Raw genomic sequence first — 23,078 nt, 5'->3', positions numbered from 1 at the left:
CAGAAACAACGTTCAGCACCTTCTAAATGTTTGGTTAACACTGAATCAGCCTCTAAAATTTCGGACGCCCTTCCTTTAGAGAAATTTTGTTCTTAGCATCATTGTAATGATCCTCCACCTTTACGGCTTCTCTCTCTCCAGCCGCCTCGCCCTTCCTCCTTCTCCCTTTTCCTTTCGCTTCCTTCTTCCTCCGTCCTCTTCTCTCCGCATTGTTCCGACCCACTCTCGAGTGACGAATGCTGGGAAGTGTAGTCGCTCGCCGTGGGCGGCCCTACAAATTCGATGTCCTACACAGCGCGACGGATTTTAGAGAGGTGGGGTAAAGGCTGGAAGGCCCAGCCCGCTTATCCGAGGAGCAATCTGGGATTTGCAGTTTCTTGTCCTTGAAGCTTGCGTACAGGATAGGCTCTTGGACTCAAATGCCCCCAGAGCCGCGCGCATCCTGATGACCTCACGCAGGACCGAGCCCCTTGGGATATGTGGTAGTTTCCTAGGAGGGGTCTTAGTCTTGGCCGCAGCCACGCGAGGACGACACTTCCCAGGAGTCTGCGCGAAGCCGCGCCGAGAGCCGACTGAGGCCGTGATTGGCTGGTGAGCCGGCCGCACGCGGAGGAGCCGAAGAAGCCGCTCTGTTGCGACAGAGGCTAAGCGGCGAGGCCCAGTAAGTTGAAGGGAAGGGAGCACGCGGGGCAAGGGGGCTGGCGGGTTAGAGCGAGGGATACTGAGCTTAGAAGGAGGGATGGGGCCGGGATGGAGGAGGCTGTGAGAGTGAAGAAAGGACTAAGGGAGAGAGAAGCTGACCGGCGGGGGAGAGGGTTCGGGAGATGGCGAGTGAGGAAACCCTTAGGGGACTCACTGGAGGGAAGGGCGAGTGCATCCTGGAAAGAAGCTGGATCCTGGGCTGGATAGTGTAGAGGGGGCGACGCAGAGGACACCCGAGCCAGAAAGGGAGGAAGAAGCCTGGGAAAGTAAAGTGGCCAGCTGGAGTGCGGAGAGCCAAGTTGTGGGGAAACCGGAGACGGGACCTCTGCTCGGGACAGAATCTGACCCCTAACCTAACTCGAGGCCCTGATAGAAGGAGCGTTTTCAAAGTAAGGGAGTCAATGGGGTTTGGTGGATCAAGCTTCAGGGAAGGGATGCTAAGGTTAGAAGAGCGGCTGTGATCTCCAGAATTGGTTTGCTATACTGTTGATAAAGTTGGGAGAGACTAAGCAGGGGCAGAGCTAGGTATCGGAGCACGATAGGCAAATTCCTGAGAGGGATGGATCAAGTACCAGGCATTCTTACTGGTAAGTAAGCTTAGCGTTTTGGGGTATCTGTTTGCCTTCCTTCAGTCTCCTGGAAAGGACAGCAGTCCACCTCTGTGGCTCATCACCATGCCCTCTGACCTGGCCAAGAAGAAGGCAGCCAAAAAGAAGGAAGCTGCCAAAGCTCGACAGCGGCCCAGAAAAGGACATGAAGAAAACGGTGATGCTGTCACAGAACCACAAGTGGCAGAGGAGAAAAATGAGGAGGCCAATGGCACAGAGACAACAGGTGAATTGAGGGAGATGTGGGTTCCTGGGATGGTTGCTACATCTTGCTGCCTGTCCCTCCCAGAGTGAGAATCTTGATGCTGGAGGCAATGGAAAATTTATCTGATGCCGTGGAGCTTTTCGTGATGAACCAAGCCAGTAGAGTTGGAGCTTGTGCCACCTCGTTATTTATCAAGGAAACTAAACACAAGTTTCTCACAACTCAGTGGCAAGCAAATATGGGAGTTGAGATGCTTTGTTGCTTTGCCTATTAGACTATAAGGAAGATGTCAGTTTTCCTGACTCTTTCTCATTTTCTCTTTTCTACACATGGTAGCTGGTGTGCCAGGCCCTTTGACACGTTATACACTTGTCTAATACACTGCCAGGGCAGTGACTGTACCAACAAGAGAGTAATTTATGAATTATTTTATGGGTTTTTCCTGTGAAAGAGCTGTCTCTCTAATATTTATATTTTGAAAAATATTTATTGAGCACTTCTCAAGTGCTAGGCATGGTGTTACACACTGAGGCACTATAAACACAGTTTGCCCTCAGATAATTTACTGTTTAGATGGAGAAACAAGGCAGTATGTGATAAAGAATATTCCAAGTCCCTGGTAATCTGAACACAGTCTTCTTCCCTGTCCTCTGAAAACTTCCTAAGTAGGCCTTCTCCATCCAGACTGACTATTCACTGTCCCTTGAACAGACGCTATGTCTGTCCTCTTGCACACCACGTTCTAATACCAAGATTGTTGTGCTAGTGATATTTGACATTTCCTCTAGGCCCAAGATAGCAAAGTCTTTCCCAATCAAACGTGACCTCAATATTTCCATTCACTATACTTCCGTGCTATCTTATCTTGTTATTTACCTTTTCTTACTGTTCTTTTTTTTCAAAGATTTATTTTTTATTTCTCTCCCCTTCCCCCCCCCCAATTGTCTGCTCCCTGTGTCCATTCACTGTGTGTTCTTCTGTGTCCGCTTGTATTCCTGTCAGCGGCACCCGGAATCTGTGTCTCTTTTTGTTGCATCATCTTGCCGCATCAGCTCTCCATGTGTGCGACACCATTCCTGGGCAGGCTGCACCTTTTTTGCGCAGGGCAGCTCTCTTTACGGGGTGCACTCTTCGCGTGTGGGGCTTCTCTGCATGGCTCGACACTCCTTGCCCACATCAGCACTGCACGTGGGCCAGCTCATCACACGGGTCAGGAGGCCCTGCGTTTGAACCTTGAACCTCCCATGTGGTAGGCAGACACCCTATCTATAGGGCCAAATCTGCTTCTCTCTTACTGTTTCTTAATCTATATTGATCTTTGATTGTAAGGACCACATCTTTAGTAATACTTTTTTGTATGATCATTCTTATAGGTAGTAAATGTTTAAAAGGAAAGAAAGGAGAATTAATAATGCAAATTATGATAACACTGGTAGGAATTCCAAAAAGGCAAGAGTTTAAAATGATTGAAAGGAGAGTTGAGTGGTAGGAAGTATTTCCAAAATAAGAATTCTGGATGAAAGTGATATTAGAATATCACACCATACCATAGGGAAGTTATTCCTCCTCAGAGTACGGCAGGATTGGGAAGTTAAGAATGATGGGAATGATGGAGCAGGCTAAATTGTGGTCTCTAAAGGAGAGAGACAGGGTCCCTCCAAGCCTTCAAGAAACATGCTTAAGCAATATTAGTTGTCCGTGCTATAGGTACTTTCTGAATGAACTGGAAAGTTAGAAAACTGAATCTCAGTTTGAGACCATGTCTACTGTTACCCTTACAAATTTCCAGGGAACCTAGTTGTAGTATTCCCATATCAATAATGTGGAGTCTTTAGTTTTGACCCTCTTTGCGTACGGCATTAAGATTCTCAGATGTGAAGTCTGTCTTCTTTCAAGCCATCTCAAAACGTTCCTTATTACCAGGAACCAGAGTCTGCCTTTTTTTTTTTTTAAGATTTATTTATTTATTTCTCTCCCCTCCCTCTCCACCCTGGTTGTCTGTTCTCTGTGTCTATTTGCTATGTCTTCTTTGTCCACTTCTGTTGTCAGCGGCACGGGAATCTGTGTTTTCTTTTTTGTTGTTGTTGCATCAGTTCTCCGTGTGTGCGGCACCATTCCTGGGCAGGCTGCACTTTCTTTCACTCTGGGCGGCTCTCCTTACGGGGAGTGCTCCTTGCGCGTGGGGCTCCCCTATGCGGGGGACACCCCTGCGTGGCAGGGCACTCCTTGCGCGCATCAACACTGCGTGTGGGCCAGCTCCACACAGGTCAAGGAAGCCTGGGGTTTGAACCGCGGACCCCCCATGTAGTAGACAGACGCCCTAACCACTGGGCCAAGTCCGCCACCGCAGAGTCTGCCTTTTTAATTGACTGATCATTAGCTCCCTTTCCCAAAGCTGGGTCCTCTGGGTTTGGTATTACTTCATAGATCACCATATTCCAACCCTTACTAATTGCCATTGCCACATGACCTTCTCTTGGTGGTAAGGGATGAGAAAATCAGTATAAATATCAAAGAAAGTGATATCTGACACTCATTTCAATCTTCTGTAGAATATGAGACTTTTTATGTCAAGCCCTAGAGTTTAGCTGGTTCCTGGCCCATAAAACAAGGATGTTTGAGTACAGTGAGCTCTCTTGTTTGGGGGATGAGTGGAAAGAGACTTCTGTTGGAGTCCCCAGTAGTTTCTCAGATAAAATTTATCCCAAGATCCTTTATTTATTTGATTCTATTCACTTGTATTTTGGGCTTGTTTTCTAGTATACCATAGGCTAGGACAGTGAGGTCAATTTAATTCTCTTAGTTTTGAAGCTCAGGAAATGACTTAGATTAGGTTATAGATGCTGTAAACTGGAAGAGATCAAGAGAAAAATGGTATATAGCTTTCCCTTAATTTTGAACTTACCCTTACCTAAGGTGAGATCTAGACCAGGGGTCAGCAAACATTTTTCTGTAAGGAGTCAGATAGTAAATATTTTTTATTTATTATGTATCTATGTAATAATATTATAAATAATAATATTTACCTATATAATACTCTTCAGTTTTGCCCTTGGCCCACAGCACCTAATATTTACTATCTGGCCCTTTAAGAAAAAGTTTACAGACCCTTGATCTAGACCATAAACTTCTCCCTGCTTCATCTCAGCATCTAAAACAGGGATTGGCACAAAGTGGGACTGTGGGAAGCCTAGTAACTTATCTCTATAGGAAAGGGACTATTTTAATTTCTCCCTTCAGTCAAAAGCTTTGTTTTGTTTTTTTACTTTGACTCAGAAAAACTCAGCAAGCACTCATGTGTGTAACACTGCTAGGGGCTGAGGTAGACACAGAGGAAATGTACTGTGACTGCCATTCATCTCGTGGTGCAGTCCTTTCCCTCAGTTCTGGCTCCGTGCAGGCAGAGCAGGTTTAGCAGCAGGGTGAATAATGGTACCAGCACTGTTCCTCTCCTAACCTAATGAGATATTCTAAGAGTGACCTAAGACTAACCATGGCCATGTACTTTGTTCCTTGGAGGAGTTGCTCTCCCCAAGGCTGGCTGTTGAAGGAGAGCACCAACTTCTCTTCCTTCCTCTACCCAATCTCTGCTATTCCTGAGGACCAGCTCTTCTCATTTCAAGGACTCTCCTGCAGTCAGTAAGCAAAAATGGATAAAGATGACCAAAAATAAGTAAGAAATTACAAAATTTTCACAGTAGTGGAACCTGTGTGTAGTTCCTGACTCCTTCCTGAAATAATAAATAGATCACCTTCATTCTCTTTTGCATGAAGCTTATCAAAACTCCCTCCATCCCCATTTGTGTCCCACTTTCAATAATACTTCTGGGCACTTAGCTTTATGGAAAGATAGTATAATGAATTGTTAAGCATAAGGGCTTTGAAGTCACATAAACCCTGGTTCAAATTCTGATTGTCACTAGTCTTTTTAACCTCCTCATTTATAAAATGGGGGTTATAAAAGTATATATCTCTTAATGGTTATGAAGATTAAATTGGATGGTGAATCATCATGTAGCACAGTCCCAGGCACAGAGTACACTGAATAAATATTGGCCAATTATTATTAGCCATTATATAGAGTTTTTCACAGCCTAAAGAAGTAATATGCCTGAAAAACTATGAAAGGAGAGCAGCCGGTTCTTTGTCTGATATCTCTGAAACCCTCCAGACTTGGTAACTTTCTATTTTCTCAGCCCACCCTGCTTCCATCCCTCTGTGCATTTTTCATACTGGTCCTTTCTAGAAGCACAACTTCATGGAGAAGCTCCTCAGATCATGGGATTAGAGGATTGTGTCCTATAGCATCTGCTTTCTTTGGGGCATTAGGACTGATTCTTTAACACACACTCACAGAGGACAATTTGGGATTTTCACTATTCCCTACATGGCATTTATATCACATAAGAACAAGAGAAGGTAGAATTGAAAGGACATGTAAAAGATTCCAAGAAAGCAAGATATTTAAGAGCATATCCATCTGCAATATATACTGTTTAATCCTTGTTAACCAAGGTCTGCTCAATATGCTTTTGAGCCCAGGCCTTTCAAGATGTGCCTCTGTGCAAGAGCTGAGCCTGTTTTACAGCCCTCTTCCCAAACTGCTTTTCTGTCCCCAGAAATGGATTTGTTGACCAAGGAGCTGGAGGACTTCGAGATGAAGAAAGCTGCTGCTCGAGCTGTCACTGGTGTCTTAGCCTCTCACCCCAACAGTACTGATGTCCACATTATCAACCTCTCACTCACCTTTCATGGTCAGGAGCTGCTCAGCGACACCAAACTGGAATTAAATTCAGGCCGTCGCTATGGTCTTATTGGCTTAAATGGAATTGGTGAGACCCTTGAAAGGCAAGGTGGGAGGTATCTCTCCTTGGCTCATCTGTCACTCAGCAAGTATTTATGTAGCACCTGCTATGTTCAGAGCAAGGCGTTTACAATATGGGTGGGAGACCAGATATCCCCAGAAAAGGAACTAGTGATACTGAGCAATATGTGGTGTCAAATGAGTAGTTACAGTAGGTGCTGAAGAGGTTGGCACATGAAGAGGCTGGTAAGTGAAAAGACTTCACAGAGACAAGAGTTGGAGGAAGGCTGGAAAGGTATTTCAAGAATGGGGAGAAGTAGGATATGAACAAATGAAAGGAAGTAATGGACTTATAAAAAAGGTGAGGATACTTGATGTGGTTGGAGTAGAGGAGTTGGTGTATGGAATGATTGAGAAAACTATGTTGAGTATCCTCTTCTTTCTCCCTGATCCTTTATCTGCCCCTCATAGGAAAGTCTATGCTGCTCTCTGCTATTGGGAAACGTGAAGTACCCATTCCTGAGCACATTGACATCTACCATCTGACTCGAGAGATGCCCCCAAGTGACAAGACACCCTTGCAGTGTGTGATGGAAGTTGACACAGAGAGGGCCATGCTCGAGAAGGAGGCCGAGCGGCTGGCACATGAGGATGGTAGGACTCCAGACCCAGCGGGAGGTGGCCTGGGCCTGGCTAAGGTGGAGTGGGTGTGGGCTTTCTCCAGGGAAAGCCCCAGGGAGCCTTACAGGTCATCTGCTTCCTACAGCGGAGTGTGAGAAGCTGATGGAGCTATATGAGCGCCTGGAGGAGCTGGATGCTGACAAGGCAGAAATGAGGGCCTCGCGGATCTTGCATGGACTGGGTTTTACACCTGCTATGCAGCGCAAAAAGCTAAAAGACTTCAGTGGGGGCTGGAGAATGAGGGTTGCTCTTGCTCGGTAAGTCCCTTCCTCCTCCCCTATCCTTTCGGAGCTCTCCATCTCTCTCAGGGTTGAATGTTCTCTCCAGTGGAACTATTTAAAATGGGAAAACAGTTCAGTGGCCAGTAAGGTTCCCAGGGACACTTTTGGCACAGACATTGACAATATGGAGAGGGAGTGGTATGTGTGAGTTACGCCGTGAGCTTCCTAACTGAAGTGGTCAAGAACGACCACTTAGTTTTGTTTTTTTTTAAGATTTATTTTATTTATTTCTCTCCCCTCCCCGCCCCCCCAGTTGTCTGTTCTCTGTGTCTATTTGCTGCATGTTCTTCTTTGTCTGCTTCTGTTGTTGTCAGCGGCACGGGAATCTGTGTTTCTTCTTGTTGAGTCATCTTGTTGTGTCAGCTCTCCGTGTGTGCGGCACCATTCCTGGCCAGGCTGCACTTTCTTTTGCACTGGGCGGCTCTCCGTATGGGGTGCACTCCTTGCGCGTGGGGCTCCCCTACGTGGGGACACCTCAGCGTGGCACGGCACTCCTTGTGCGCATTAGCGCTGTGCATGGGCCAGCTCCACACGGGTCAAGGAGGCCCGGGGTTTGAACCATGGACCTCCCTTGTGGTAGACGGACGCCCTAACCACTGGGCCAAGTTTGCTTCCCTACCACTTAGTTTTTATGGCATAGTTTTTACGGATCCTAGGACTGGCCTAGGTAAAATGGCAGAGTAGGTCTTCTAATTCCCTTTCCACCCCTTCTGTACTTCATTCTTGCTACGGAGATAAAATGTTAAACAATTATTAAGACATTTGTCTTTCCTATTCTCTGGACCCAAACTAAATTTCTATAGACCATCTTTCCTGCCCAGTAATCCCACCTGAGACTCCCTAACTAAATTATTGGCTCCTCACATGCCACTTACCCCACCATTCTCTTAAGTATATTGATGAAATTTGATGCACCGCTTTATAAAATTGCTACTTTGTGCTTTAGAACATACCAGCTGTAGTTCCCAAGTGCTAGCAAGGGTTAGCTGCCTCAGATTCACCTAGGAAACTTTTCAAAATGTAGAGTTCCTAAGTTCTCTTTCAGATCTATTGCGTCAATTTTGGAAGATGATATGCAGAAATCTTTTTTTTTTTTAAAGCAAGTCTTCTCTTTTTTTTTTTTAAGATTTACTTATTTATTTATTTCTCTCCCTTCCCCCCACCCCAGTTGTCTGTTCTCTGTGTCTATTTGCTGCATCCTCTTTTGCCCGCTTCTGTTGTTGTCCTTGCGCGCATCAGCACTGCGCATGGGCCAGCTGCACACGGGTCAAGGAGGCCCAGGGTTTGAACCATGGACCTCCCATGTGGTAGACGGATGCCCTAAGCACTGGGCCAAGTCCGCTTCCCTGATATGTAGAAATCTTATTTCTAGAAAGCTCCCCAGGTGTTTGGGCACCAGCGCTTTAGAATCTATTCCCTTGCTTCTACTATCTTGAGATTCCACTCTTAAGAAAAGATACTTTGGCCTCCTCATTAGAGTCAGGCAACCCCACAAGAAGTCTAGCCTGAGTATTTCTTGCTTTATTAATCTATTTCTTCTGTATCCTTTTGTCTTCCTGATGGTCACCAGCCTCAGTGTAAAAACTTGAGACCTCAAAAGGGCCTTTACAACTTTCTTTCTGAACTAAATCATCCCTGTGCTTCTAAACCCTAATTTCTACCCTTTTATCTTCTCTGCTCTTCAACTCTGGTTTCCTTTCATGTTCTCCTCTTTCCTCTGAGGCGTTGGACCCAGAATTGATTTCAGGACACAGACCAGGGTCTGATCAGAATTTTGTGGAGCAGGCAAGTTGGTTACCTCTAAGCACTCACTGTACTGAGATTTCCCTGTCTCCTTTCTTGTCCTTAGAGCCCTCTTTATTCGACCCTTCATGCTCCTTCTGGATGAGCCAACCAACCACTTGGACCTAGATGCTTGTGTGTGGTTGGAAGAAGAACTCAAGACGTAAGGGGACAGGGAATAGGGGATGGGAGTTGGGAATGGGTAGATCTTGGTGGGGGCTTTAGCAGGGTCCAAAGGAAATGGATACCCAGAAACTGTACTAAGGATAAGAGCAGTGAGAAAAAGAACTGAAGGAGGGCCAAAATGAAGGCCAGATTGAAAAAAAAATGGTAAGCACCTTTAGGATTGATTTTTGTTTGTGTTTAGTTTGAAATATGAGAGCTTTTATTTGTTGATTTTATTTATTTTTAACCTTTTTTGGGTCTTCCACATATTTAAAATAGAATGTCTTCATTTAAGGCCTTAAGTTTTATTCTTAAATGTGTTTTTATATATAATATATATATATTATCACATAAAAAGGTCTGAACTCTAAGATAATGATGTAGTGACAAAAGTAATGATCCTAGGCTAAAGAATTGAATAACCTAGAATATTGTACCAACTTTTTAAGAATGTTTTTAATGGTCTTTACAATGACTTAGTGTCTTACTTAAAAAAAAAAAAAAAAAAAGAGCATGGTGTCCTTTATGGAATCTGTTCCAGTTTTTCCTTCCCACAGTTTTACATACATTTATAAGTATACATACAATTTTTTTTTTTTTTGGCCATCACTATTACTACCATTTCCACTCCAGTCCTTTGAGAATTAGAAAAGAAGATTGAGGAAACTCAGACTTTCTTACCACACTTTGAAAGGATCAAAGTATCCCTACAGATAGTTTGCACAATAATGACTTAGGTGCTTGCTGAGAGCTGGGAATGTGACAGTAAAGTTTAAGGGTGCTCAGGTCTTAGGAAAAGAAAGGGTGGAGATATTCTGGACCTGATTCTCAGTTAATATGTTGCGGGCCATCTCCCATTTTTGAGCATCTCCCTGATTGACTCTTTGGCTTTACAGTTTTAAGCGCATATTGGTCCTCGTCTCCCATTCCCAGGATTTTCTGAATGGTGTCTGTACCAATATCATTCACATGCACAACAAGAAACTGAAGTATTATACGGTGAGTGGGCCCCAACTTCTCTCATACTAATCTCTATATCTCTATGCTTCTAACAATCTCTGAAGTTCTCCTTAAAATAAAAAGTAGAAAACAGACTTAGCACCTTTCTTCCTATTGCTATAAAAAGATATGGACAGTGAGTCCTGTCCTATAACCTGTTTTGTTTTAGTGCCAAAGAAATTGCATTCAGGCTATAGGCCATGGTCTAGCACCCTGTGCACATGGTGTATGTTTGCCTTATTGCAACAGGTTGACTTTTCATGGTGCCCAGGCAGGCCCTGCTCTGCTCCCCTCCCCTCGCCTTCTTGAATAGATACTTAACTCCTTTTCATGAGAGTCAACTATTAATTTACCCCTCCTTCCATAACCACAGAAGAGTGGCAGAGTCTTGACAGCACACTTTGGTGCCTTGCCTTTTCATTTTTTATATTTTAAAAAACATTTCAAATAGAAATTGGAAAATAAAACTTATCTTCCTTCCTAATATATATAGTTTCTTAGATAGCTTTCCAGAAATGTCCAGTGTACTTACAAGTGTTTATAGGAAATTTCATATGTATGTCTTTCCATTTTTTAATACAGTTGTAAGCTTAATCGTTCTATTCCTTAGTTGCTTTAGTTTAACGTATCTTAAACAGCTCTTTATATCAGTATATATAAATAAGTCTCATTATTTTCAGTAATTGCCTAGTGACTTCATTGTATGGATACCCTGCAGCTTATTTGTTGGGCCCTTTTTGATGGATATTTAGGTTGAATCCAGTTTTTCGTGGTTAGAAACCATGGCAGTCCAGTTTTGCAGGGTTTGCCAGGTGCTGACTAAACTAATTAGTCAAACCTGGGGGCCAGTTCTTATAATCTGTATGGCGCTTCAGGCTCTAGGGGTAGGGAGTAAAAGGAAGCGCTATTGAAAGGCTCTGAGCCTTGTAACATTCATGTGGCAATAACTGCCATGGTCTTCAGGGCTACTTCCAATGCCACATATATCTTTAAGCACTTGATCTGGATATAAGATCTGGCTAGGCTAAAAATAAGCATCAAATTTAAAAGACCTCAGATTCTAGGTTAGGATGTGCTTTTTAATATACTTCCTCTTTTCTACTGTACATCCTTATAGCCAGGGGCAAGTTCATTCCATACCTCATCCCCCTAAACTCTGGATGAGAACTCAGGACTGAAACTGAGGCCAGAGCTACCCGCCTCACCTGGCATTTTTCCCCGCAGGGTAATTATGATCAGTATGTGAAGACGCGGCTGGAGCTGGAGGAGAACCAGATGAAGAGGTTTCACTGGGAGCAAGACCAGATAGCTCACATGAAGGTAGTGTGATTGTGGAACCAAACTCACACTCTATAATCTGAAACAAGCAGGAAAGTTGAATGAGAATATTTGGAGAGTTAGGGGATGGTAGAGGTCAGAAGAAGTTCTGTTCATTGTCTCTTACCCTGGATTTGAGATGAATTGTTAGACATCCTACACAGACTCCAAGCCCTCTTTCTGGTCTCTTTCAGAACTACATTGCTAGGTTTGGGCATGGCAGTGCCAAGCTGGCCCGGCAGGCCCAGAGCAAAGAGAAGACGCTACAGAAAATGATGGCATCAGGGCTGACAGAGAGGGTCGTGAGTGACAAGGTGGGATCTGATTGAGCAGGGTTAGGTGGCCTAAGGGCTTTGGTGAGGTGGATAAGAAAGGAACTGACCTGAGAAATGCCCTCTCTGCCTTCTAGACACTGTCATTTTATTTCCCACCATGTGGCAAGATCCCTCCACCTGTCATTATGGTACAAAATGTGAGCTTCAAGTATACAAAAGATGGGGTAAGTTCAGGCCATGCACCCTGTGTGTGTATATACATGTGGATGGTCAGGAGGTTGGAGAATGTGTTTTATAAAATGAGTGTCAGCTGGCTGAGAGGTTCTCATGTTCTTCACTGACCACACATACTAACCCCATGCAGAGAGGGGGATTTTTCAGGCCTGGCAGCTCAGGTGCATCATCTAAGTACTCACACTGGCCCTTCTTCAAGTACTTGGAAGGGAAACTACTGAGCTGAGTTGGCAGGGTAAAGATAGTAGGTTGGAGTCTGCCATAAGGGCTGATTCCTTCATCCACTAGCACCATCACTATCACCACTGGTGACTAGAGATTTGGAGTGGGGAGATGGTTTGCCTGTCAGGGTAGATCAGTATTCTAGCATCGTGCTCATATCTCTCTTACTACCTACCGCAGCCTTGCATCTACAACAATCTAGAATTTGGTATTGACCTTGATACACGAGTGGCTCTCGTAGGGCCCAATGGAGCAGGAAAATCAACTCTCTTGAAACTGCTAACTGGAGAGGTATGGTGCCAAGTTGGGGTGTGGTTGTATGCAAGAGTAGGTGCTTCCTTTGTCCAAAGAACAGGGAAAAGATTCAGGGGCCACTACTCTTGGAAAGCCTGAGCACCCTGGTGGTGAACCTGCTCCTGAAAGGGGTGGGGGAGGGGCAGCAGGTAGATGAGAAAAAATGTTGCTGGGCAGTGCTAAGGCTTGGGGCCATCTTGGGGTGGGGAGCAGTGGTAAGTGAGGCAGAGAATACATGTGTATGTCTCAGCATTTTTCCATGTTTTCAATCAGAGCACTCCAAATATAGGAGGGACTGTGAGTTGAGAGATAAGTATTTTAGAAAATGTATATTTTATCTATACCCAAGTTCTTTGTTATACAGCATAGTGCATTCTATAGTAGACGCTCAATAACTATTTAATAAGTTACACTGTATCTTTGCTTGCTTTAAGAACATCTGTTTCAGTATATCTTCCTAAACATTTTTGGAGTGGCCAGAATAGCAGTCTATGAGGTGGTGATGTATATTGTTTTGGAAGTTATTTGAGTCTTGTTCAGTATGAACAAGTGTCTGCTTCCAACTAGGTTTCCTTTTGTATGTGCATGTTTTCCACTTACTTCTCTCTTCTTTCTAGCTGCTACCCACAGACGGGATGATCCGAAAACACTCTCATGTCAAGATAGGGCGTTACCATCAGGTATAGGCCTAGGGTTGGGGGTGTTGCCCTGGTTGTAGAAAGGGGCTACATCTGGCCAAGCCCTAGTTCCCCCAAAGAATTTCAACCCAGTCAGCTCCTACCTGCTTATTCCTGAATCCTGAAACAGATGCCTGGAAAACCCTGGGGGTCGCCACAATGAGGAGGCAGTATTCCCTGGGGTAGAGAGTTACTCAGCAGGTAACCTTGGGTTCCTTTTGAAGCAAGACAACCATTACACCTGGGTGGGTTCCATTTTTCCTGTAGCATTTACAAGAGCAGCTGGACTTAGATCTCTCACCTTTGGAGTATATGATGAAGTGCTACCCTGAGATCAAGGAGAAGGAAGAAATGAGGAAGATAATTGGGCGATATGGTCTTACTGGGAAACAGCAGGTCAGTGGAGCTGGATGTGGGGAAGAACCTCAGATAACTAGGAGACTTTGGCTGGATGGGTCATAGGACAGTGTCTGGGCAACTCAGGTTTGGAAGCTACTCCCAAAAGTCTCCCCTCTTTGATTCCATGCCCTGAAGATCCTGTTACCTTTTCTTTACTGTTATGATAGAGAGAGCAACAGAAGAGGGAAGGAAGGGATATTCAAGTTTAGCCCTGGACAACTTTTCTGGGATCAAAACAATCCTGATAAGTCTTACTAGTCCCAAGATGCAATGTAGCATCTTGGTCTTATTATGAGGAAGGGATAAGGCTGCATGTGCCAGTCTCTGACATTCCCTTAAGTTTTAGTAAGGTCCCAGGCAGAAATGCAGAAAGCAGGATGAGCCACAGTGTTTGAGAGCAAGGAAAAGTGAAACCTAGAACACAGATTCCTAGGTTCAGATCTGGAACTGAAGATCCACTAGTTTGCTCCAGTTCATTAAGATTTAAGGGCTGAGACAGAGTGAGAGGTATGAAGTGGTAATAGCAAGGGCTTGAGATTTCCAGATTTATCCCTTTCAGGCCTAGGGGAACTAATGGCTGTGCCACCAACTTGCTATGTGATATTGGATCTTTCTGAATCTCACTTTTTAAATGGCAGTACTATTAATAAAGGATCCGGGGATGGAGAAAGAGATGTTTCATGCTGTGTGGTTGTGGATAACGCCATGTTACATATAGTGGTTCCACTCAGGTGAGCCCGATCCGGAACCTGTCAGATGGACAGAAGTGCCGAGTGTGTCTGGCCTGGCTGGCCTGGCAAAACCCTCACATGCTCTTCCTGGACGAGCCCACCAATCACCTGGATATTGAGACCATCGATGCACTGGCAGATGCCATCAATGAGTTTGAGGGTGGCATGATGCTAGTCAGCCATGATTTCAGGCTCATTCAACAGGTGAGGACTCCCAGCTGGGATGTGAGCATAGAAGAGAGCATCTATGAGAGGGTTGGGTGCAGCAGGGTTGTGGCACAATTAGAGCACTTAATACATGTAGATTGAATTCAGTAAAGGGACTCAGGGCACAGACAGGAGTGATGAGTATCAATCTGAGGGCTCTTTGGGGATGTTAGCAGACTTGGCATTGTTGGCCAAATTCAGGTTGGGTAGAGAACAGGGTGCTTTTACTAGTTGTCCCAATATCCTTCAGCTCAGTAATAGTATACTGAGAAGAATTTAGATTACAAAGGGTTACCACCAGTCATTGGTGGGAAAGCTACTTGTCATTTCTCTGAAGCTTTAGGACAGATGAGGGTAGAGAAAAGAAAGCTTAGAGTGAAGCCTCTGAATGGATCTAGGCCAGCTAAGGAACTGGGGTGACATTGTAGCCCTCTGATTTGGAAGGCTTCACAGTCTGCTGTTTATAGTATCCTTGGATTAAACCATCCCAAAGAACTTAATGGTTGTGAGCTGAATATGGAGTGGGGGTAAGGGGTAGTGTTGTGGAATTTCCTCTTGGAATCCCCTCAAACCAGTCTTCTGGGTATGGTTGGGAAGGGGGTGGCCTGGCCAGGATTGAGTCTGTGATTTTGCTTTCTAGGTTGCCCAGGAAATTTGGGTCTGTGAGAAGCAGACAATCACCAAATGGCCTGGGGACATCCTGGCCTACAAGGAGCACCTCAAGTCCAAGCTGGTAGATGAGGAGCCCCAGCTTACCAAGAGGACCCACAATGTGTGAGCCCTCTGCCCAGGCTTGGGTCAGGAGCTCCATCTGGGGACTAACAACTGCTACCCTGACCAGACGCCCAGGACAGAACCCTGGGGCTACACTCCTGCATTGCTGCAATATTGCTCCCCCCAGCCTCTCCCCCTGGCCCCCTCAACCTGCCTTAGCTGCACTCTGTTATCTTATTCACAGCTGGACAGTACCTGTCCGTTTCCCATCCTCCTTCCAGTTACTTTTGTCCATGTTTGGACTCAGCTGGCCATTCCCTCTAGTCCCTTACCAGTTACCTTACCTGGATAGTGATGCAGCCAGAGGCACCTGAGGGTTAACCCAAGGGCCCAAGCCCTGGACCTGGCCCATGAAGGAGCTTAGGATCCTCTTTTTTCTGGGTTTGGTGATGTTGGAGGAATACCCCCAGCCCCACCAGCCCCATTCCTTTCTGCTTCTGGTTGGGAGCTCTTGACCAGGGTGTTAGGCCTGGTCGGTTTTTAAATAATTATTTAACAGTGTAACTTCCAGAACTGCGTGACATCCACAAAGTGTCCAAATAAAGAAAGAAGCAGCCATGGTTCCTACCTTCTTAGCTCTCAGGGGCATTCATTCCCCTCCTTGCAGAACCAAATTCACCTTCCCCTCAGCAAGAGCTGGGGCACTTGTCAGTGGGCTAGATGTGGACTGTAGGAACTGAAAGTGAAAACTGGATATTGGGGAGTAGGTGTCCAGAACTTCCTCTGCCTTCTGCTGACTTGAAAGTGTACATTTTCTTAAGCTAGTGGTTCACAGACTTGAGTGTGCATCAGCATCACCTAGAGGGCTTGCTAGAACACAGATTGCTGTGCCTTGCCTCAGTTTCTGGTTCAGTAGACCTGGGGTGAGGCCAAGAATGAATATTACTAACAGACTGCTGCTGGGCTGACGAGGGGGATGCTGCACACCATGAGAATCACTATCCTAGAGCTTGTTTTTCAAAGTGTGGTCTGAGTCTCTCTTGCATCTTGATATTTGAGCACTTGGTAGAAATTCATATTCCTGGGCTCCAGGCCTGTTGGTTTTATCTAGTAGTGAGAGAGGCAGAAATGGCCAGAAACTTGTGTTTTTATAATGAAGTTTGTGACCACTGTTCTTGATGGAATATAGGAAATTTTATTATTTTACCTGCCCACAGCCTTAATTTTCATTTGCATTGTCCCAGTTTACTTCCACACTAGGTCTCTCCATAGTTCCTCTAATTTTAAAAAAAATTTGAATAGTATTTCTAGCCTTTGTCCCATCAGGCGTACTGGAGACTCTAATTACCAATTTGTATTTATCCCTCCACCTCAAACCTCAGCAATCTTTCCATAGGGAAAATATATAGTCATGATTTTTCAGTATTTATAGTATATGTAAGACTATGTGAGGGGAAAAAAAAGTTCCAGATGGTGTCTAATCCCTCAAGGAGCTCACAATCTAGTAGAAAATCCAACAAGATTAGCAAAGAAGACAGGACATAAATCAGATGTTAAATTATGAGATAGGCTACGCAGAAGTATTCAAAAGGGAGGGGAGTTTCGTAGGTAGCTGCCTAGGAAGGTGGATTTGTGATCTAAGAGTAGGCTCTCCTCAGATGGTCAGGAAGTCCCAGAGTTGTCCTGGGCAGGGGGAACAACAGCAAGAGGGCAGCATCTGCTGAGAAGCTGCAGCTGACACCTAGATAGGCCAAGTGTGGAGTGAGGGATTATGACTGCTCCCCTCACCCGATCCTTGAGTTGCCTGGCTTTGCTCCTTAAGTGGGACCTGGAGGAAAATGGCCTGATTAAGTCTGTCCTGTGTATTCAGGGACTTGGTTCAGGGGAGAATGGTATTTGGAGAGTGTACAATTGGGATAAGGGGAACGGTGAGAAGATCTATTACTTGAGCCAAGGAAATAAGTCTTTGGGTATTATTGTTAAGAACTCCATTTTAAGCCTTTTGGGGTCTCCAGAGTAGTGTATCTGAGGTGCTAATGGATGGGAGGTCTTAGAATCTGGAGGCATGAAAATAGTCTAATCAACTTATTTGTCAAAAAAGAAGCCAGCCAATTTTGACAATTTTAAGAATGCTTTAAAAAAGCCCACACTATATATTTTTACAAATGCTTGAAACTAACAGTTTCTTATTTAGGGTTAAGAATTGCCCTCCTAGTTTTCTTTAGAATGTAAAATGTGACCAGATGCTCAAAACTGGGTGAAGAGAGAAATTTAATGAGGTTGTGGTTGCTCAGGGTGCTTAGCTTGCTTTCACCTACTGACAGGTGATGTTTGTCTTTGGTACTCTTTCCCCACCTTTCTTGATTTTGAATATCCTCTTTTCCCTCAAGCCTATTATTTTTCGTGTCGCTCCAGGATACTTTAATCGCAAAAGTCAAGAACTTGAAATATTTCCTCACACCTAGGTGCTTTGTGAGACGACTCACTTTATCCATCTAAGATGGCCTTTTTCTTCCCTTTGCAGCTAGCTCCCACACTCAAACCCCCACATGATCTGTTTTTATGGAGAACATCCATTTATTTCTCTGCTTCCTCTTTCCCCAGTCCATCCTAAACACCCTCCATGTCAGACTGCCCAATCTACAATGGTTTCCTGTTGTCTTCATCTAGTCCAAGCTCAGCACATTTGCTCCATCCTCTTCAGTTCAGCCTCTCACTGTACTCTGCACATGTTGGTTCCACTCTGTACTTTTCACATTGTTTCTCTTTCTCCAGTTCTCCCCAGTTAAATAGTATCGATTCTACAAGATCCCTTCAAATCCCCATTTACTCCATAAAGCCTCTGGCTAAAGCCTCACAGATTTTTTTCTGAGCATTTCCTGTACTTATCCTTAGTATCTCACACTTCAGCTCTTTTACTCTTCTCTGATTGTTTAATGTGAATCAGTCTTGTCTCTCCAACTGTAGGCAGGGCTCTATGGGGAGAGAATGCCTTGTGTTTGTTCTGTGCCTACCCAGTACAGTGAGCCAAACTGAGCACAGTGGTTGCTCAATAATTATTTGCTGGTGGTGTGGGAACTTTAACCAGTATGTAAATACACTGGGAGATAATTGGGTCAGGGTGGGGGGTTAGTGAAGGCTTTCTTACCCTGAGACAGGAAAGTACTTGGGGAGAGGAAGGAGGAATTACTCTTTCAAGAATTAACCCAGTTAATATTTTTTTTAAATGAATTAAAAAAAAAAAAAAAGAACCCAGAGTGTGTTAAGCCAAGCCCCTCCCCTGCTACCTCTCTGAACTAGGTGCTTAATCCCAGCCACACCTGGTGGAGCAGCTGACTCCACAGAAGCAGTTCCAAGGAGTGGGAGGAGGCTGTTACGTGGAGCAGGAGGATGAGCACTGAGCTTGGACAGGAGCAGCAGTCTAGGGGCAGAAGGGGCCGTAGTTCTGGGGACAAGAAGTCCAAAAAGCGTAGCCGGCGCAAAGAAACCTACTCAGTGTATATCTACAAGGTGTTGAAGCAGGTGAGAGTGGGGAGCAAAGGTGTGTGTGGAATACAGTGGCAAAAAGTACTTGAGAGGGCAACAGAACCGGGAGTCCTGACTGGGTTGTAGACCTAGTACTGAGGCAGGTGGCCTCAGAAAAGTCAGGCCTCTGCTTTTCAGCTATTTGAGCTTGATCTCGAGGGTCCCTACAGCTCTCAGCATCTGTTGTGTACCTGTGATATGCATGAAACATTTAAAATGTGTTCCCATCACCACGACCCAGAAGTCTACATGACTTTTGGACAAGATTATGTGGAACATGAGGTAGGATATAATTAAAGAACAAAGGGTCCCATGGAAGTGCCAGGCTGAAGCTAGATGATCAGGTGCTAAACACATGGTATTAGTGGTGGCTGCACAGAGAAGCAATTAGTGTGAACTGAATGCTTAAAAAGGGATATCTAGACAAGCAGGGCTCAACTCTTTGAAGGGTTTAGGTATTGGCCTCCTTACATAGAATGAAGATCCTTAGGTCCCTAAAGACACTGTTGTTTAACCTGATGGTGGCAGAGGCTGGGTTCCCCTTACAACTCCTCTTGCTTGTCCCATTCTAATACAGCACATGCTTCCAGGCACTCTCTGTGTGTCCTACCAGCCAGATGAGAGACATCTACTCTTGAGATATAGCACATTGACAAACATTTTGGGCACCAGTGGGTATCCCAACAACCAATGTGTCTGGAGAATCCAGAGCAATGTAGCCTTAAAGCCATTGCCTTGTTCAGCAGAGCTGTGTCTAGGTAGAGACTTCTTTGTTGCCTGGCCTGGATCTCTCCAACCTGCCTAAAATTTTTAACCCTCCATTAGATATGACTGCAGAAGGGGAACCTCTGTCTCCAGTCTGAAACCCATTAGCAGTTTTAGTAAATTGACAGCCTGTTGCTATCGAATGCTTTAATTGCTTATGGTGCCAGGAGACAGACTAAAGGGTCCTGAAGTTAGGGTAGAAGAAGGTTATATTGAGATCTGCAGCTTAGTCTACCTTTGGGGCAACAAATCAGTGAGTAAAGGATTGGATCAGAGTTGACTTGCAGAAAAGAGTGCTACTGAGGAAGTTTACCCCTTTACCCAAACATTGCAAAAATCACTTTTGCTGAGAATAGCAGCTGTTTTTAACTCAGGCAACTCTACGGATATTAAGGTTACAATGGCAACAGAAGAGATTTAGTTTAACCTTGTATTGACTGCAGATTTTCTCCTATCTATGGCAGCTAGAAGTGGTAGAAGGAGTATGTATGTGGCAGGAGTTAAAAACCTTGGGTTCTGGTTGTCTCCACCATGAACCTGATGTATGTCTTCAGGCAGTTACCTCCCCTCTGACAAAAAAAGTTAACAATGTCTACCTTACACTTAAGGATTATATTATTAGGTCCCTACCATTTGTTTTGCTGGAGATCATCTAGTTTAAAAGCTTATATGTGTCAGACAAGGCAAGTGCCTTATTCAAGGTCAGTGATTTCATGGCACTGCTATAGGCAGAACCTGGGTCCCCTGACTCCTAGTCTGATGTTGAACATGTGTTCTATGAAAATGCTCTTTGGAGAGTAATTTGGAAATTAGCAAGTACACAAACCCTAGAATTTAACCATCATGCTTATACAGGTTTTCAAAGGTGTGTGCTTCTTATAGATTGCCATCTAATGGCAAAAAACAAAACCCCTAACTTTCCATTACTAGAGGAATGGGTCATATAGACTATCATTCTATCCATGCTATGAAAAGCTATGCAGTTGCATGAATGAGAAAAGTGAGATGCACCTATAACTGATTACATTTGTTGATATAGATGCTTATGTGTACTTACATACAAGAAACTTAATGGTGTTATTTCCTGGGATTGGAAGATATTGGGGGGAAAAAATCCCTATTTCCATGTCTCGCAGAGGCCAGTGAGGTACTCTTGCAGTCCTGCCTCTGACTTTCTACCAGGCTCCAACTCAGTTGAGGTTTGAGGAGTTGGGCAGAGCCTGTGTTAACAAGCCGGTCCTGCTGCTTCTCCCAGGTGCACCCTGACATTGGCATCTCTTCCAAGGCCATGAGCATCATGAACTCCTTTGTGAATGATGTGTTTGAGAGGCTGGCTGGGGAGGCCACCCGGCTGGCCCAGTACTCCGGCTGAACCACACTGACTTCCCGAGAAGTCCAGACAGCAGTACGTCTGCTGCTACCTGGGGAGCTGGCCAAGCATGCTGTGTCTGAGGGCACCAAGGCTGTCACCAAGTACACCAGCTCCAAGTAACCTAGGCCTTAACATAAATAAAGGGTGAACTGCTCCAGTGTACTGTGGTGATTTGAAAGATGGGTGTGTTCTGGAGAGAAGAGTTAGCAGCACTTTTTGGCTGCTTACTATTCATTAGTAAGGTGGTAGTGCTTTTTAAACAGATGAGTATTTTAACCCGTTCTGAGCTGAAGTAGGACTTGGGATCTGCACTAAAATCCTGACTTTGCTGCCGGCTCTTTCCATCATAACTTCCCTGGGCCTGAAATTCCTCATTTGTGTGAACTCTTTCAAGGTTGCTCTCAGTCCTAACAGTTTAAGATTTTGCGATGCCATTTCCAGCAAATTACCACTGTGTCCTGTATGACAGGTACTGTGCTGCTGGCTCAGGGGCAGAAAGATCGCTTCTTTAAGGTACAAAACTTGAAGGCCTAAACCAACTTGGAAATAACGTGCTGAGATCAGTAAGAGGTTTTACTGCACTCTCCCCCCACCCTCTTGTTTTTCTTTCCCTTAATTTCCAAACAAATTGGTGGAGATGTTTTTTAGACTCATTTCCCCCCAATTTTATTTTGAAAAATTTCAAACCTACGGAAAAAGTGCAAGAATCTGCAGTGACCACTCATCTGTCCTTCACCTAGATCCACCACTTACCATCTGACCACATTTGCTTTCTCTCTCTGAGAGCCTCTTGTGGGCATGTGACCTATAAAATCTCCTCCAAACTTTGAGAGGGTGGGGTGAGGGGACAGGATTTAATGAACAAATCTGAAGTCCTACATTCCTTTGTAATTGGATAGACGAGCTTGTCATCTTCAACTTGTACTGCAAAGGCATCACCCTCTAGTAGTGGCTGACATTGGGATGCAGTGCTATGTACTTCACAAGTGTCTTCTTAAACACTTCCCAGTGAGATCCTAAGAGATGACAACTAATCCATATTTTGGTCACACAGCAAGAAAGGGGCAGGTCCAGGAAATCTGGCTTCTGACCCTCAACCCTCTAGCCCAATTTTTTTCATACCTTACTATTCAAGGTGTGATTCACAGAGCCAGCAGCATATACAGGATCTTGGCGCTTGTTGGAAATGCAGAGTCTTTGTCTACATATCAAATCTTTGAATCAAACTCTGCATCTTTTACAAGATCCTCAGGTAATTTGTATGTACATTAAAGTTTGAGAATTCCTTGTTTCTCAGTTCTTACTGCTTCCTCCCTTCTCCCTGTTTGCTTGGCTCATTCCTAAGTCCCTACCTAATGCTGAGCCAAATAGGTCACCCCTCAGCTGACCCAAGTCAGACTGCTGCTGCTATGTTTTGTATTTTCCAAAGAATGGTCTCCTGAGCCTGTAGCAGTGCTTCGGGTGTACCCACAGATGGCTCAGAATGAGCCCAAAACACCACCAAATACTCCCCTTCTATGCTTTCTAATATCATTCAGTACGTTTGTGCTCACTTCCAAGTGGAAGAAGTTGTGACTTTAGAGCCTGAACTCAGGCCTTCTGACTCCAAATGGAATGCCTTTCCACCCCCTCACATCATTCTTGCCTCCCAATGCAGTCATATACTAGAGTAAAGGTAGGTTGGGTGTAATAGGAGGCTATGTCTGAATTAAATTTGGGTTTCCTCTGGATGAGAAATAGCAACTGGAGCAATGCCTTTAGGACTAACATTTATCCAGAGCCTTGCAGCTTACAGGCTGCTTTCCAATAGAGACCATATTTGGTTCTCACATAATAACTAGCCACAGTTGACCCTATAAGCTGTGTGTCCTAAGATTTACTACTTGGGAGCCTGCACCACAGCTCTCCCTTCCCTTCAGTGTGCTGCCTTCAGGACATCCTCCATGATAAGTGGTTCCTAATCCTGTACCCTCCAGCGCCTCGACAACAGTCTTAGAATATTGGTACAATGGAACAGAACTCTTAAAGTCAGGCTGTTCTGCTACCTGACTTTGAGGGGTAGAGTCAGTGGAACCACTGAGGTTCTGTGGATTCCACAGTCAGCTCACAAAGGGCAGCG

At 44.7% G+C, this 23,078-nt stretch overlaps 2 protein-coding genes across 3 annotated transcripts; both read left to right on the top strand.

Annotated features, from left to right (window-relative positions):
• The first annotated feature begins 504 nt into the window (after window positions 1-504).
• On the top strand, window positions 505-15,913 carry ABCF2 (ATP binding cassette subfamily F member 2). 2 transcript variants are annotated; one of them, XM_004458291.5, is made up of 15 exons: window positions 505-661; window positions 1,335-1,536; window positions 6,135-6,347; window positions 6,791-6,973; window positions 7,086-7,257; window positions 9,131-9,226; window positions 10,125-10,227; window positions 11,452-11,547; window positions 11,739-11,858; window positions 11,954-12,043; window positions 12,456-12,566; window positions 13,187-13,249; window positions 13,514-13,642; window positions 14,377-14,580; window positions 15,224-15,913. In XM_004458291.5, exons 2-15 carry the CDS (start codon window positions 1,377-1,379, stop codon window positions 15,359-15,361), a joined length of 1,878 nt encoding a protein of 625 aa, XP_004458348.1. In that variant the 5' UTR covers window positions 505-661; window positions 1,335-1,376; the 3' UTR covers window positions 15,362-15,913. The 2 variants fall into 2 exon arrangements, with proteins under 2 accessions (XP_004458348.1, XP_058153989.1); XM_058298006.2 differs by having other exon boundaries at window positions 661-1,091.
• Window positions 15,914-18,552: 2,639 nt separating this feature from the next.
• H2BK1 (H2B.K variant histone 1) lies at window positions 18,553-21,116 on the top strand. Its single transcript, XM_071215350.1, has 2 exons — window positions 18,553-18,819; window positions 20,843-21,116. Exons 1-2 carry the CDS (start codon window positions 18,688-18,690, stop codon window positions 20,957-20,959), a joined length of 249 nt encoding a protein of 82 aa, XP_071071451.1. The 5' UTR covers window positions 18,553-18,687; the 3' UTR covers window positions 20,960-21,116.
• Window positions 21,117-23,078: the final 1,962 nt, after the last annotated feature.

This window comes from Dasypus novemcinctus, chromosome 5 (assembly GCF_030445035.2).
Source record: "Dasypus novemcinctus isolate mDasNov1 chromosome 5, mDasNov1.1.hap2, whole genome shotgun sequence".
Classification (NCBI taxonomy): domain Eukaryota; kingdom Metazoa; phylum Chordata; class Mammalia; order Cingulata; family Dasypodidae; genus Dasypus; species Dasypus novemcinctus.
This window is presented reverse-complemented; position numbering and strand designations above follow the sequence as displayed.